The sequence below is a fragment of the Mirounga angustirostris genome, unplaced genomic scaffold (genome assembly GCF_029215605.1).
Source record: "Mirounga angustirostris isolate CCGP_5_RB_7025 unplaced genomic scaffold, mMirAng1.0.hap1 SCAF_5, whole genome shotgun sequence".
Taxonomy (NCBI): domain Eukaryota; kingdom Metazoa; phylum Chordata; class Mammalia; order Carnivora; family Phocidae; genus Mirounga; species Mirounga angustirostris.
The window spans coordinates 76035035-76049201 of record NW_026991713.1 but is presented as its reverse complement, the minus strand read 5'-3'; the positions used below and the strand labels follow the sequence as shown (position 1 = coordinate 76049201).

Genomic DNA, 14167 nt, shown 5'->3' with positions numbered 1-14167 from the left:
GCTTTAATGACTTTTGCTTTTTCAGAGCATCTGTCTTTCTCATTTGTACACCACAATTTATGAGATAGGCCCTAGCTCCCAACCACTCTCCACTCTAGCTTCTCCTGATGAACCCTTCTTACCCTCCCAAGCCAGTAGCTACCTTGTTCCACCTCCCCCCAAAATCAAGAAAACATACTGATGGATTTTGATCACCTGCTTAAAGCACCTCCACATTTCAGAAAACATTTCAGACAGAGGGGTTCAGAATCCTGGGAATCAGTCCGTGTTTTATTTTACAGTACATTCATATAAGTTCCTGCATTTCCAAGGTAACCAGATCACATTCAGGTTAGCACTGCTGGTAACAAAATTATACAACTACCCTGGCTTCAAAAACAAGATAGGATGATACACATTAACATCTCTTTCCCTTTAATACTGCAGAAGACAATACCTCACAAAAATAAAATCACATGCCTTTTACAATCCAGTGTGAAGGCATATTATTTATGTTAAAATAAACCATTTTGGACATGGGGAGAATAAGAAGAGTTTCAAAGCTTAAGATATCTAAAATGTCCCCCTGGGCCATCTTTCTCTTCTGCCAGCTGGTACATTCAAAATCAATGCCTTGGGAAGAGGGACGAGGAAAGCGAGGGATCCTTTAACTCTGAAACTCATGGCTTCTTAGGCTACTTCTGTAAAAACTACTTAAATAACCTAAACTTCTAAAAAGAGTTAATATTAACAAGGGATGGTAATATAGGAAGCACCTGGAGAAAATTCCTCCAGTCACTGAGGGGAAATACAAGCTGCAGACATTTCACAAAAATGGAAAACTGTATCACGTCCAGCAATACATTAGGTTTTGAAAATACACTTTCACTTTACTGTATGAAACACTATGATCCATGTTTTAGTCTTGAATTTGTTCAGAAAAACAGCCGTAACCTCCATCTGCAATATTTCCTATAGGCATCATTACCATCCAAGAGGGCAGCTGACCAACATCCCAACCCGTGAAAAATATAACAAGCTGAACTTAGCTATAATAAAGGCTAGAATGAATTAGGTAGGAGAAAATTCAGATGTGTGAAAAGTAGAAGTTAAATTCATTTGGCTCTTTATCCTGGATAAAAAATTTTGTTAGAAAATGTTTTGGACCCAGGTCCAACAGAGCTGGAATGATACACTGTTGAAAATGCAAGCCTCTATCCAGAAAGACCACGTGCTTATGTAGCACCCTTCTCCTAAGGGTTCAATGTGCTTTAGTATAATTATCAATTCATTACATAATTAAGTACATGATTCAGAATACACTCGGACTTACTGTTAATTCCAGTGACTAAAGAGCTCCTGCCACTTGCTGCCAAGAAACTTTTGAGTCCTGAACTTACCATGTTATAGATGAAATTTATATTCATATTTGCTGACTCCAAAAAAAAAAATACCACCTCTTTCTGGGCTCAAAAATATGATGGAAGAGGGAATAAGACACTTATTAGGAAAGCCACAAAACATCTGATGAAAAACCAGAGCCAGTGCATATTTTACAACCCCTGAAGACAGCCCCCAGCAGCAGGGTGAGTGAGGGGAGCGGTGATGTTTTTGAAACCAGAGTGACTTGTAGCTAACTGCCTAACAGTAAATTCACATAGTAAAATGCAGAATAAGTCAACATATAGCCAAGGTTTACATTATATCTAGAAATATGTTTTATGCTTTAAAAAAAATTGCAATGCACTCCAAAAAAATTTTTCAGATAATTCATGTACAACAGAAGGCACTGTTATCCGCATAAATCCACTGATTCTGCATGGCAAAAACCTGAGACGTGCAATTCAATCAGTCCTCTAAAACCACCTTGGTCATTCGTCCTTTGGAGAATATGATTTGTCCTTTTCAGTCCGCTGATTTTGTTTTCCTTGAATTTCATACATTACAGTAGCTGCTGAGAATGTATATTTTGGGGGGAGAAAGGTCAAAGCGGAAGAGGCAGTGGATAAAAGTGCTGCCTAATGCCAGAGTTAACTGGCACAGCCCACTCTGTCCCTCCCCTTGACCTTCACATTCCCCTGGTGAAGTAAAATGTAGTGATGACATTTGGTAGGCTGATGTTCCCTCTTTCAGTTGTTGCTGGGCACAGTCCCAAAGTTAAATGCAGAGAGGACTCCTTTGTTTTCAAAGGTGAAGCCTCCCTGTTGTTCAATCTTCTTCTTTGCCTCTAGCATTTGCCAAGAGAAAGGGGGGGGGGGGGGGGAGAAGAGTATTTAAGGTGACAAAGTTGAAATAACCTCAAATGAGCTAGATTTCTTTATACTTAGCATTGTGAAGGCATGTGACTCATGATATTAGTTATTCTGCCCAACTGAGCATTCGCCTTTTTTTGTTTCAATTCTAGTGTACTTAACAACATACAGTGTTATATTAGTTGCAGGTGTACCATATAGTGATTCAACACTTCCATACATTACTCAGCGCTCATCAAGATAAGTGTACTCCTAAACCCTTTCACCTATTTCCCCTGTTCCCCCCACCCACCTCCCCTCTAGTAACTAACCATCTGTTTGTTCTCTATAGTTAAGAGTCAGTTTTTTGGTTTGTCTCTCTTGTTTTCCCCTTTGTTCATTTGTTTTGTTTCTTAAATTCCACATAGGAGTGAGATCATATGGTATTTGTCTTTATCTGACTGGCTTATTTGCTTAGCATTATACTCTCTAGATCCATCCATACTGTTACAAATGATAGGATTTCATTCTTATTTATAGCTGAATAATATTCCATTGTGTATACACACACACACACAATCTTCTTCATCCATTCATCTACCGAAAGACACCTGGGCTCTTTCCATAATTTGGCTATTGTATATAATGCTGCAGTAAATATAGGGGTACATCTATCTCTTCAAATTAGTGTTTTTGTATTCTTTGGGTAAATGCCCAGTAGTGCAATTACTGGATCACATGGTAGTTCTATTTTTAACTTTTTGGGGAACCTCCATACTGTCTTCCACAGTGGAATTTCCAAATTCCACATTTCTAATTTGCATTTCTTTCAAAAGTGTACAAGGGTTCCTTTTTCTCCACATCCTCACCAGCACTTGTTTCTTGTGTTGTTGATTTTCTGACAGGTGTGAGGTGATATTTCATTGTGGTTTTGATTTGCATTTCTCTACGATGAGTGATGTTGAGCATATTTTCACATGTCTGTTGGCCATCTGTATGTCTTTAGACAAATGTCTATTCGTGTCTTCTGCCCATTTTTTAATTGGATTGTTTTTTGGCTGTTGAGTTGTATAAGTTCTTTATATATTTTGGATACTAACCCCTTATTGGACTGTCATTTGCAAATCTCTCCTCCCATTCCATAGGTTCTTTTAGTTTTGCTGGTTGTTTCCTTTACTGTGCAGAAGCTTTTCACTATGATGTAGTCCCAACAGTTTGTTTTTGTTTCCCTACCTCAAGAGACCTATCTAGAAAGATGTTGTTATGGCCGATGTCAGAGAAATTACTGCCTTTGCTCTCTTCTAGCAGTTTATGGTTCCAGAGCTCACATTTATGTCCTTAATCCATTTTGAGCTTATTTTTGTGTATGGTTTAAGAAAATGGTCGGGTTTTCCCAAAACCACTGTTGAATAGACTCTTTTCCATTGCATATTCTTGCCTCCTTTGTCATATATTAATTACCATATAATTGTGGGTCCATTTCTATGCTCTCTGTTCTGTTCCACTGATCTGTGTCTATTTTTGTGCCAATACCATATTGTTTTAATTACTACAGCTTTGTAGTATATCTTGAAATCTGGAATTGTGATACCTCCAGTTTTCTTCTTCTTTTTCAAGACTGCTTTGACTACTTGGAGTCTTTTGTGGTTCTATACAAATTTTAAGATTGTTTTTCCTAGTTCTGTGAAAAATGCTGATGGTATTTTGATAGGGATTGCATTAAATCTGTAAATTGCTTGGGGCGCCTGGGTGGCTCAGTCGTTAGGCGTCTGCCTTTGGCTCAGGTCGTGGTCCCAGGGTCCTGGGATCGAGCCCGGCATTGGGCTCCCTGCTCAGCAGGAGGCCTGCTTCTCCCTCTCCCACTCCCCGTGCTTGTGATCCCTCTCTTGCTGTGTCTCTCTCTGTCAAAGAAGCAAAACTGAGGGTTGCTGGAGTCGTGGGGGGTGGGAGGGATGGGATGGCTGGGTGATAGACATTGGGGAGGGTATGTGCTATGGTGAGCGCTCTGAATTGTGTAAGACTGTTGAATAACAGACCTGTACCTCTGAAACAAATAATACATTATATGTTAAAAAAAAAAAAAGAAGGGAAGAATGAAGGGGGGGAAGTCGGAGGGGGAGACGAACCATGAGAGACTATGGACTCTGAGAAACAAACTGAGGGTTCTAGAGGGGAAGGGGGTGGGGGGATGGGTCAGCCTGGTGATGGGTATTAAGGAGGGCACGTACTGCATGGAGCACTGGGTGTTATACAAAAACAATGAATCATGGAACACTACATCAAAAACTAATGATGTATGGTGATTAACATAACATAATAATAAAAAAAAAAAGAACCAGAAGTACAACAGTAGGCAAAAAGGAAAAAGTAAATAAATAAAATCTTAAAAAAAAAAAAAAACGGAGACTGCTTTAGGTAGTATGGACATTTTAACAATAGTAATTCTTCCAATCCATGAGCATGGAGTATCTTTCCATTTGTTTGTGTCATCTTCAAATACTTTCATTAATGTTTTATACTTTTCAAAGTACAGGTCTTTTACCTCCTTGGTTAAGTTTATTCCTAGGTATTTTGTTCTTTTTGGTGCAATTGTAAATGGGATTGTTTTCTTAATTTCTCTTGCTGCTACTTCATTATTAGGTTTTCTGTACATTGATTTTGTATCCTGTGATCTTACTGAATTCATTTATCAGTTCTAGTAATTTTTTGATGGAGTCTTTAAAGTTTTAGATAGATATAGTCTCATGTCATCTGCAAATAGTGAAAGTTTTACTTCCTCCTCACCAATTTGGATGTCTTTTATTCCTTTTTCTTGCATGATTGCTGTGGCTAGAACTTCCAGTACTATGTTGAATAAAAGTGGTGAGAGTGGACATCGTTGTCTTGTTCTTGACCTTATGGGAAAAGCTCTCACTTTTTCACCATTGAGTATGATGTTAGCTGTGGGTTTTTCATACAGAGTCTTTATTATATTGAGCTCTGTTCCATCTGCAACAACTTTGTTGAGGGTTGTTATTATGAATGGATATTGTACTTTGTCAAATGCTTTTTCTGCATCTAATGAAATGATCATATGGTTTTTATCCTTTCTCTTACTGATGTAATGTATGCCACTGATTGATTTGTGAATACTGAACCACTCTTGCATCCTGGGAATAAATCCCACTTGATTGTGGTAAATTATTTTTTCTGATGTATTGTTGGATTTAATATGCTAATAATACTTTGTTGATGATTTTTGCATCTATGTTCATCAGAGATATTGGCCTTGTAGTTCTCTTTTTTTGTGGTACAAATTATTTCATTTTGGTATCAGAGTAATGTTGGCTTCATAGAATGAATTTGGAAATTTTTCTTCCTCTTCCATTTTTTGGAAAAGTTTAAGCACAGGTATTAACTCTTCTTTAAATGTTTGGTTAAAATTCACCTATGAAGCCATCTGGTCCTGGACTGTTGTTTGTTGGGAGTCTTTTGATTACTGATTCAATTTCATTGTTGATAATTAGTCTGTTCAAATATTCTGTTTCTTGCTGGTTCAGTTTGGGGAGATTGTGTGAACCTAGGAATTTATCCATTTCTTCTAGGTTATCCAATTTGTTGGCATATAATTTTTTGTACCATTCTCTTACAATCCTTTGTATTTCTGTGGTTTTGGTTGTTATTTCTCTTTCATTTATGATTTTGTTTGAGTCTTCTCTCTCTCTATGAATCTGGCTAAAGGTTTGTCAATTTTGTTGATCTTTTCAGAGAACCAGCTCCTGATTTCATTGATCTGTTCTATATTTTAGTTTCTGTATCATTCATTTCTGCTCTAATCATTATTTCCTTCATTTTCCTGGTTTGGGGATTTGTTTGTTCTTTTTCTTGCTCCCTCAGGTGTAAGTTAGGTTGTTTAAGATTTTTCTTGATTCTTGAGGTAGGCCTGTATTGCTGCTATAAACTTCCTTCTTAGAATGGCTTTTCTGACCATTGTGCTTCCATTTTCATTTGTTTACATGTATCTTTTTTAATTTCTTCTTTGGGTCAACCAAGAAATCATTCATTGTTTACCAGCATGTTAATCTCCATGTATTTGTGTTCTTTCCAGGTTTTTTCTTGTGGTTGATTTCTACTTTCATAGTGTTGTGTTCAGAAAAGATGCATGGTATAACTTTTTTGAATTTGTTGAGACTTGCTTTGTGGCCTAACATGTGATGTATTATGGAGAATGTTCCATGTGCACACTGCTGTTTTAGGATAGAATGTTCTGAATATATCTATTAGATCAATCTGATCCAATGTGTCCTTTAAAGCCACTACTTCCTTCTTGATTTTCTTTTGATCTACCCATTGATATAAGTGGGGTGTTAAAGTCCCCTATTATTGTATTCCTATCGATTACTTTCTTTGTTTGTTAATAGCTGCTTTATATATCTGGGAGCTCCCATGGCAGGTACATAAATATTTAAAATTGTTATATCCTCTTGTTAGATTGTTCCCTTTATGATTAGGAAGGTCCTTCTTTGTCTCTGTAACAATGTTTGTTTTAAGGTCTATTTTGTCCAATATTAAGTATTGCTACCCTCCCTTTCTTTTCATGATAACTGTTTTTCCATTCCTTCACTTTCAGTCTCCATGTGTCTTTAGGTCTGAAATGAGTCTCTTCTACACAGCATATATATGGGTCTTGTTTTTTTTATCCATTCCATCACCCTTTGTCTTTTGACTAGAGAATTTAGTCCATTTGCATTAATAGTAGTTATTTATAGGTATGTATTTACTGCCATTTTGTTACTTGGTTTTGGTTGTTTTTGAGGTTCTTCTCCATTCCTTTCTTCCCTTCCTCTCCTCTCCCCATAAGTTGGCTTTCTTTAGTGATCTACTTGGATTCCTTTGTCTTTATTTTTGGTATATCTAGACTGGTTTTTAATTTGTGGTTACCATTAGGTTTGTATACAACATATTCTGCATATAGCAGTCTTTAAGAATTTTTTTTTTAAGATTTATTTATTTGACAGAGAGAGAGATAGCAAGAGCAGGAACACAAGCAGGGGGAGTGGGAGAGGGAGAAAGGCTTCCTGCCGAGCAGGGAGCCCGATGTGGGGCTCTTTTTTCTTTTTTTTAAAGATTTTATTTGACAGAGAGCGAGACAGTGAGAACAGGAACACAAGAAGGGGGAGTGGGAGAGGGAGAAGCAGGCTTCCTGCCGAGCAGGGAGCCTGAGGCAGAGCTCGATCCCAGGACCCTGAGATCATGACCCAAGCCGAAGGCAGACGCTTAATGACTGAGCTGCCCAAGCATCCCATATAGCAGTCTTTATTAAGCTGATGGTCACCTAAGTTTGAACCTATTCTTTACATCGGTCCCTCCCCCCACTCCCATATTTTAGGTCTATGGTGTCCTACTTCATTTCCTTTTACTTTGTGAGTCTCTTGACTGGTTTTTACAGATATACTTATTTTAATTTCTTTTGTGCTTCCTACTTTGATTATTCATGGTTTTTGTTTTCCACTAACATTTCTTGTAGTGCTGGTTTAGTGGTCATGAATTCTTTTAACTTTTGTTTGTCTGGAAAACACTTTATCTCTCCTTCTATTCTGAATAATAGCCTTACCAGATAGAGTATTTTTGGTTGCAGATATTTTCCTTCAGGCATCTGAATATGTCTGGCCTGCAAAGTTTCTGCTGAAAAATCCACTGGTAGCCTTGAACATAACTTTCTTCTTTTCTCTTGCTGCTTTTAAAATTCTCTATCACCACTTTTTGCCACTGTAATTATGATGTGTCTTGGAATGGACCTTCTTTGGTTGATTTTGTTTGGGGATGTCTGTACCTCCTGCATCTGGATTTCTACTTCCTTCTCCAGATTAAGGAACTTTTCAGCTATTATTTCTTCAAATAAATTTTCTGCCCCCTTTCCTCTCTCCTTTTCCTGGGATCCCTATAAGTAAATGTTATTATGCCTGAGGGGGACACTGAGTTCCCTAAGTTTTCATTTTACAGAATTTGTTTTCCCCTCACCTGCTCAACTTGATTACTTTCCATCACTCTGTCCTCCAGGCTGCTAATCTGTTCTGCTTCCCCTAGTCCACTATTTGTTCCATTTAGTGTATTTTTAATTTCAATTATCATGTTCTTCATCTCTGATTGGTTCTTTTTCAATGTTTTCTCTTTGTTAAAGATCTCACTGAAATCTTCCACTGTTTTCTCAAGTCCAGTAAGTATCTTTATGGTGGTTACTTTAAATTCTCTATCAGGCATATTACTTATCTCTGTTTTGCTTAGGTGTCTTGCTATTGTTTTGTCCTGCTCTTTTATTTGGGACACATTCCTCTGTCTCTTCATTTTGTCTAACTTTCTGTGTTTCTGTTAGGAAATTCAGCTACATATCTTGTCTTGAAAGTAATGGGTGGAGCATGCAGTTTTAACAAGGTGGCGCTGGTCCTCTCCCAGAGGAGATGTGTCTCCGTCTCTGAGACCAGGCCAATCCACAAGGCACACACAGGCAGGGTGCACAATTTTACTAAGACTGGCCACTCCTGCTGGGACTGAGACCCCACAACGTGCACAGTGGAGAGACACAGTGTTGACAAGGTTTGCACTAGTCTTCTGGGGAAGGGGACCCACAGCACCAGGCCTGAGGCAGGCCCCGCTGAAAAGGCTGGGTGCATAATGTATGCAAGCTAGGTAGTGAATGCTAGCTCTAGGCTAGCCCCTGCAGGTATCTGAGTGTTTATGCTGGAGGGCGGGGGAGAGGGGGGTGAGGAAGGGGAACGGCACCCACCAACAACTTTGTTCCTGGTGGAGTCTTCCAGTAATCTCTATCCCTCTGGGACATACTTTGAGATTAGTAAATAAATCTCCCTCCAGTGAGCCCCAGGCCTTTTTCAAAGTGCTGCCACTATGCTCTATCTCTGTAGGCTGTTTGTTGTGCGGTCAGTTTTCTATAGCCCTCAAGGCTCTCCCGGAACTGAACCTGCTTTTTTAAAGTTCTAGGCTGTAAGTCACACTGGTTGTAAGAATTCATGAAATTTAGCCCCTCTGTTTTTCAAAGCCACATTTGCATGCAGGCTCACAGTATGATAGTCTGTTTCTCTCCCCTCTCCATGCTTGCAGGTCCCTCCCACCAGTGGACAGACCCATGGTCCGTTTTGCTCCCCACTGCATCTCCGCCCTTCCTATCCTCTTTGATGTGGACTCTTCTTTACATTTTGTTGTGGAGTCTGTTCTGCCAGTCTTTGAGTCATTCTCTGGGTTATTTACCCTGATGTGAGTGTTACCTAGTTGTATCTATGAGATGAGGTGAGTGTAGGGTCCTCCTGCTCTGTCATCTCCCCCCGAAGTCCCTGAGCATTAACCTTTAACAGGACTATGTAAGTAAGTAGTTATGTTTGCTATCACAGAAAAACTGCTAAAAAGACTTTACTGGAAGTTGAGATGGGGGAGGTAAAAATAAGCAAAATGAAAACAGTCTCAAAGTTGTGTTTTAATAGTTCCATAGTCTACTGCTGGAAGTGAGCCCAGAATTCTCCTATCAGGGACTGACACAGACTATGCAGGACTGAAAACTGAAGTCCATACGGAAGAACTTAGGCTCTAAGTCCCAGGGGCCTGTTCCATGATGTTTTCCACTAAAATATTTTTGTAAGTACAAAATCTTTTCCATTGGTTTTCTAGGATAAAATAATTTCTTCAGGTCAAAAAAACTGAAAATCACCAACATGTAAAGCCCAGCAAAAAGAAATGAAGAGTGTTTCATTTCCAGGAAGACAAGCTCCTTGCAAGAACTCATGAAGTACCTTCAGTCTATCTGGGATTAAGATGTTTAGATGGGTGATCCAACTGACTAACTCTCCCTCAGCAAGATGCATCCTCACCTTTATGTCTTAACTTGGGCTCTAAAATATAGGGTAAGTGCTCATGAATAACACCACCACTAAAAGACACATATTAATGCACGGGATTTTGCAGAGCTAAGATATCACAAGTGATTAAAAAGAAAATTTTTAAAAATCATACAATAATAATTCGTTATTATCATGAAAGGGTGGCCTGTAACAATTTTTAAAACAGCCTTCAGGTGCCACAAAACACATGAATAAGGCTGACTGTTGGCACGTGGACATGTGCACTCCAGTGTGGAGATGTGGTGAGCTGACCTGCCACGGTCCTCCGGTGCTCTGCCAGGGTGTACACCTCCTGCAGCGCCCTCCTCTGGTCCTCACTGAGCGGTGCCATGAGGAGCTGGTACCAGGCAGCATCCCGATTCTGCACAGCTGTTGCATGGGGGGTGGGGCGGGGGAGGCGGGTGTAGAAGAAGAAAGAGAGTCTAGTGACATGATAATAGAAGTACGATGAGATGACTGCAAACAGTAAGAGACAAAGAGTACACCACCATAACAAACACAAGGTGGTAAAACTTACTCCAGCAAAGGATTATTTTTGTAAACCCACAGTTTACAAAACAAAAATACGCACTCTGTATCCAACCACGTGGGACTATCAGAGGATGGTTAACACATTGCCAATCTCTGCTTTACCCAGGTCTCTGTCTCCTTCGCCATTCTCTTCCTCCTGAGGGTTTACTAACTATGCTCCCTAAATTCCAGATCTTGGCACACACCTCTACTCAGGTGCTGCCATTTTCCTCCAGATTCTCAGAGTACCTGCAGCTTCAATACCGCTCCCACACCAAGAACTCAAATTGGTGCTTTAGGCAAAACCAGCCCCCAAACCTCCCAGGTTTTTCCAGGTGGACAGCTTACCACAAACTCAACTAAAACCAAATTTAACATCTAAACCACCTTCTAACTGAAGGAAATTAAGATAGACTTTAGAGAAAATATCTGAAGAGTTAGGGAGTAAAGACATACTTAGCAGAGCTTGTGTAAAAAATTGATATTCATCCACACTGTTGTCAAGGTCAAGTGGAGTGCTGAATCCCTCAAGGGCAGTTTCTTCCAATACTTCTTCATCCCAGTCATCATCATCCTCCTCCTCTTCACCTCTTCCGTTATTTGACTGCATTGCTTGAGCGATTACGTTTGTCTCCTCTTCATCACTTGAAATCTCCTCTGTGAATCCATTAATTATTTAAGACGAATGAAAACACAAAAGGACAAAACATTCTGGAAATGGAAAAATTGCCACCTATTTTTACATGAAATTCTAAAAATAAACCTTTATTGTAGTTTGCTTAATTGAAAATGACTTTATCCTCCTCACTAAAAACAATTTCCAAGTATCCCTAAATCTAAAGTCTGCTGGCCATTACTACTGTTTTGCTATGGCTGCCTCATACTCTTTAATACAAAAATGCTATTTAATCAGAGTCCCAAATTGACTTTTCTGTCCAAAAAAAAAAGACAAGTGTATGGTCAGTGCATGTGTTTTAAATAACAATGACCTCCCATTGAGAATCTGGTCTCTTTTTATTTTTTTTAAGATTTTATTTATTTGACAAAGAGAGACACAGTGAGAGGGGGAACATAAGCAGGGGGAGTGGGAGAGGGAGAAGCAGGCTTCCCACTGAGCAGGGAGCCCAATGTGGGGCTCGATCCCGGGACCCTGGGATCATGACCTGAGCCGAAGGCAGACACTTAACGACTGAGCCACCCAGGCGCCCCAAGAATGTTATGGTCTCTTAACAGTTACCTAAATTGATTATGAACTGCTTAGAAGTGCTCAAATGAGATCATTTCTGCTAACAGAAAAATACAGAAATAAAGAAAAATTAGCTACATGTAGGGTGAAAAGTTGAAAGCTGAATTATATATCATCATGGATTGTTTTATTTTCAGTGCCAATCTGTTTTAAGCAGTTAGCCCAGTACTGTAAATAACCAGAAGACAGTAAATGCAGAACAAAATCAACCTAAGAGGGAAAGACCTAGAGTAAACCCAATCTAGGCAATATTACTCCAAAAACAGTTCTATAAAACATACCACACTGAAGCACCTGAATTAAACTGTGAAGCAGTTTAGGGGTAAGGCAAGAAACCCTAGTTTTGATCATTATGTATGTATGTATGTATGTATATATATATGGCAAAGGTATAATTACAAAGAGAGCAAGAAATACCTTTCCTAATTAATCATTCTATACTTCAGTGGAAATTCAACAGGAAAATCTGGGAAAGTACTAGAAAATTTTTTCTCAAGTCATATTAGTTATAAACCAACAGTTTACAAAACAAAAAATTAGATTATAACATTCTGAAAAAAGGAATTCTGTAATTGTTGGCCTACACTTAGCAAAAAACAAAACCCTTCTAATGAAGAAGTATTACTGCAAAAGTTCTACGTGGTATTCAGAAAAACAAATTTTTTTTGAGCCTGGGTGGCTCAGTTGGTTAAGTGTCTGACTCTTGATTTCAGTTCAGGTCATGATCTCAGGGTTGAGAGATTGAGCCCCACATCAGGCTCCACGCTGGGCAAGGAGCCTGCTTACGATTTTGCCTCTGCCCCTCCCCCCCAGCACACATGCACATGCTCTCTCTCTTTTAAATTTTATTTTGAGAGAAAGAAAAATTAGATCAGAAGATGTGCTCAGTTTTAGGGGTTAGGGAATGGTACCATTCCTTGTACATGAACAAACCAGGATGATGCCAATTAAATGTAAAATATTTTAAATCTACAGTCGCCAAAATTATAGAATTTAGCATCAAAAATAAAGATTTATGTTTTCCATGATAAGTTCTGATTTTTATCATTTAAAGAAATGTCTGTTTTTAACCAGAAGAGGAAAAACTCCATTTGGTGTTGGATAATATTACTTCCTGGCCCAAGTAAGTAGTTTTTTGCAGTATCATTAAATAAAATAAAGATCTAATATCCTTGACTCTAACAATCTTATTCTCTCAGTTAAGCAAATAACCTTCATTTGTATATTCTAAATTTATTAATACATAAACCGTAAGCATCTCCCAAATATAGTTTAAGAACCATTAAAAAAAAAAACATATCCAGCACTCTCTATTAATCTGCTAGGCTGACACTTATGCTCTTAACTAATGGTTCATTTAATTCATGTTGCTGATTTCACTGACACTGTTGGCACAAACAAGAAAATGAAATAACTGGTTGCTAACTTATGATCAAAACCATCTGATTCTGTTACAAATGCATCTGTATTTCCCAGGGTGTAACAACATTCATTAAGTTCAATAATTACTTACATGTCAGAAAGTGAACAAATCTAAAAGATGTAAACCCACCCCAAAGTATTTGTTAAATGTGCAACAAGCCAAATGTAACTCTGTTTAATGACTCCAAATAGACTAAAATTAAAAAAAAAAAAAAACACGCTCAAATCAAAATCAATTCTAGCACTCATTGCAATTAGAAGACTTTACCGTTTTCTTCCATATCAGCCTTCTCCACTTTTGAGCGATCTTCACGGTTTACCAGTTGCCTGGTAGCACAGACCTGCTTCAAGCCAAGGAAAAGGAAAAGAATTGAGGGTACAATCTGTCCCACTACGGCATCTACTGCAGGAGGTCGATTTTGCAGTTCCAAAAGGATACTCAGTCCTATTATACACATCTTCCGGTCATGATGCCTACAAATTACAAAGAAAAAAAATGTGCTCGTGAGAAATGAGGATAGTGGAAGAAACTACAAGAAAAAATGGCCAAGGTAATATTTTAGGGTTCATTCAATAGAATTACAGAGGTATCCCCCCTTTTGTACCATAAGAAATCCTACATAAATCAAGTTTTGTAAAAACCAATTATCATCAAAGCGCTACAGAAGTCTGTAATTAATATGGTGAATCTTGATATAATATCAATTTATGATTGATATGAATGCTATATCTGGGCCTTGGCATACAAGTTCTATTAAAGCAAGAATACCTGTACTTGACAGCATGAAATTCCTAACCAACGGGAAAAAGGAAAAATTTAGACTCTGTCTTCTGCATTAGATTGGTCTACAAGGTTTCTTAACACATATACTGTACGAAAACCGCAGGTGCCA

At 38.5% G+C, this 14167-nt stretch overlaps 1 protein-coding gene across 2 annotated transcripts in view; it reads right to left on the bottom strand.

The window, feature by feature from the left end:
* Positions 1–249: 249 nt before the first annotated feature.
* Positions 250–14167, bottom strand: part of IPO8 (importin 8) — a 67774-nt gene continuing 53856 nt past the window's right edge. The window contains exons 22-25 of one of the 2 annotated variants that reach the window (XM_054507130.2): positions 13543–13748; positions 11063–11263; positions 10349–10518; positions 250–2206 (exon numbers count right to left, since the gene is read on the bottom strand). In XM_054507130.2, the coding sequence (XP_054363105.1) occupies positions 2048–2206; positions 10349–10518; positions 11063–11263; positions 13543–13748 (736 nt within the window). In that variant the 3' untranslated portion in view covers positions 250–2047. The remainder of the gene's footprint in view (positions 2207–10348; positions 10519–11062; positions 11264–13542; positions 13749–14167) is intronic. The other variant, XM_045873677.3, reaches the window with a different exon arrangement.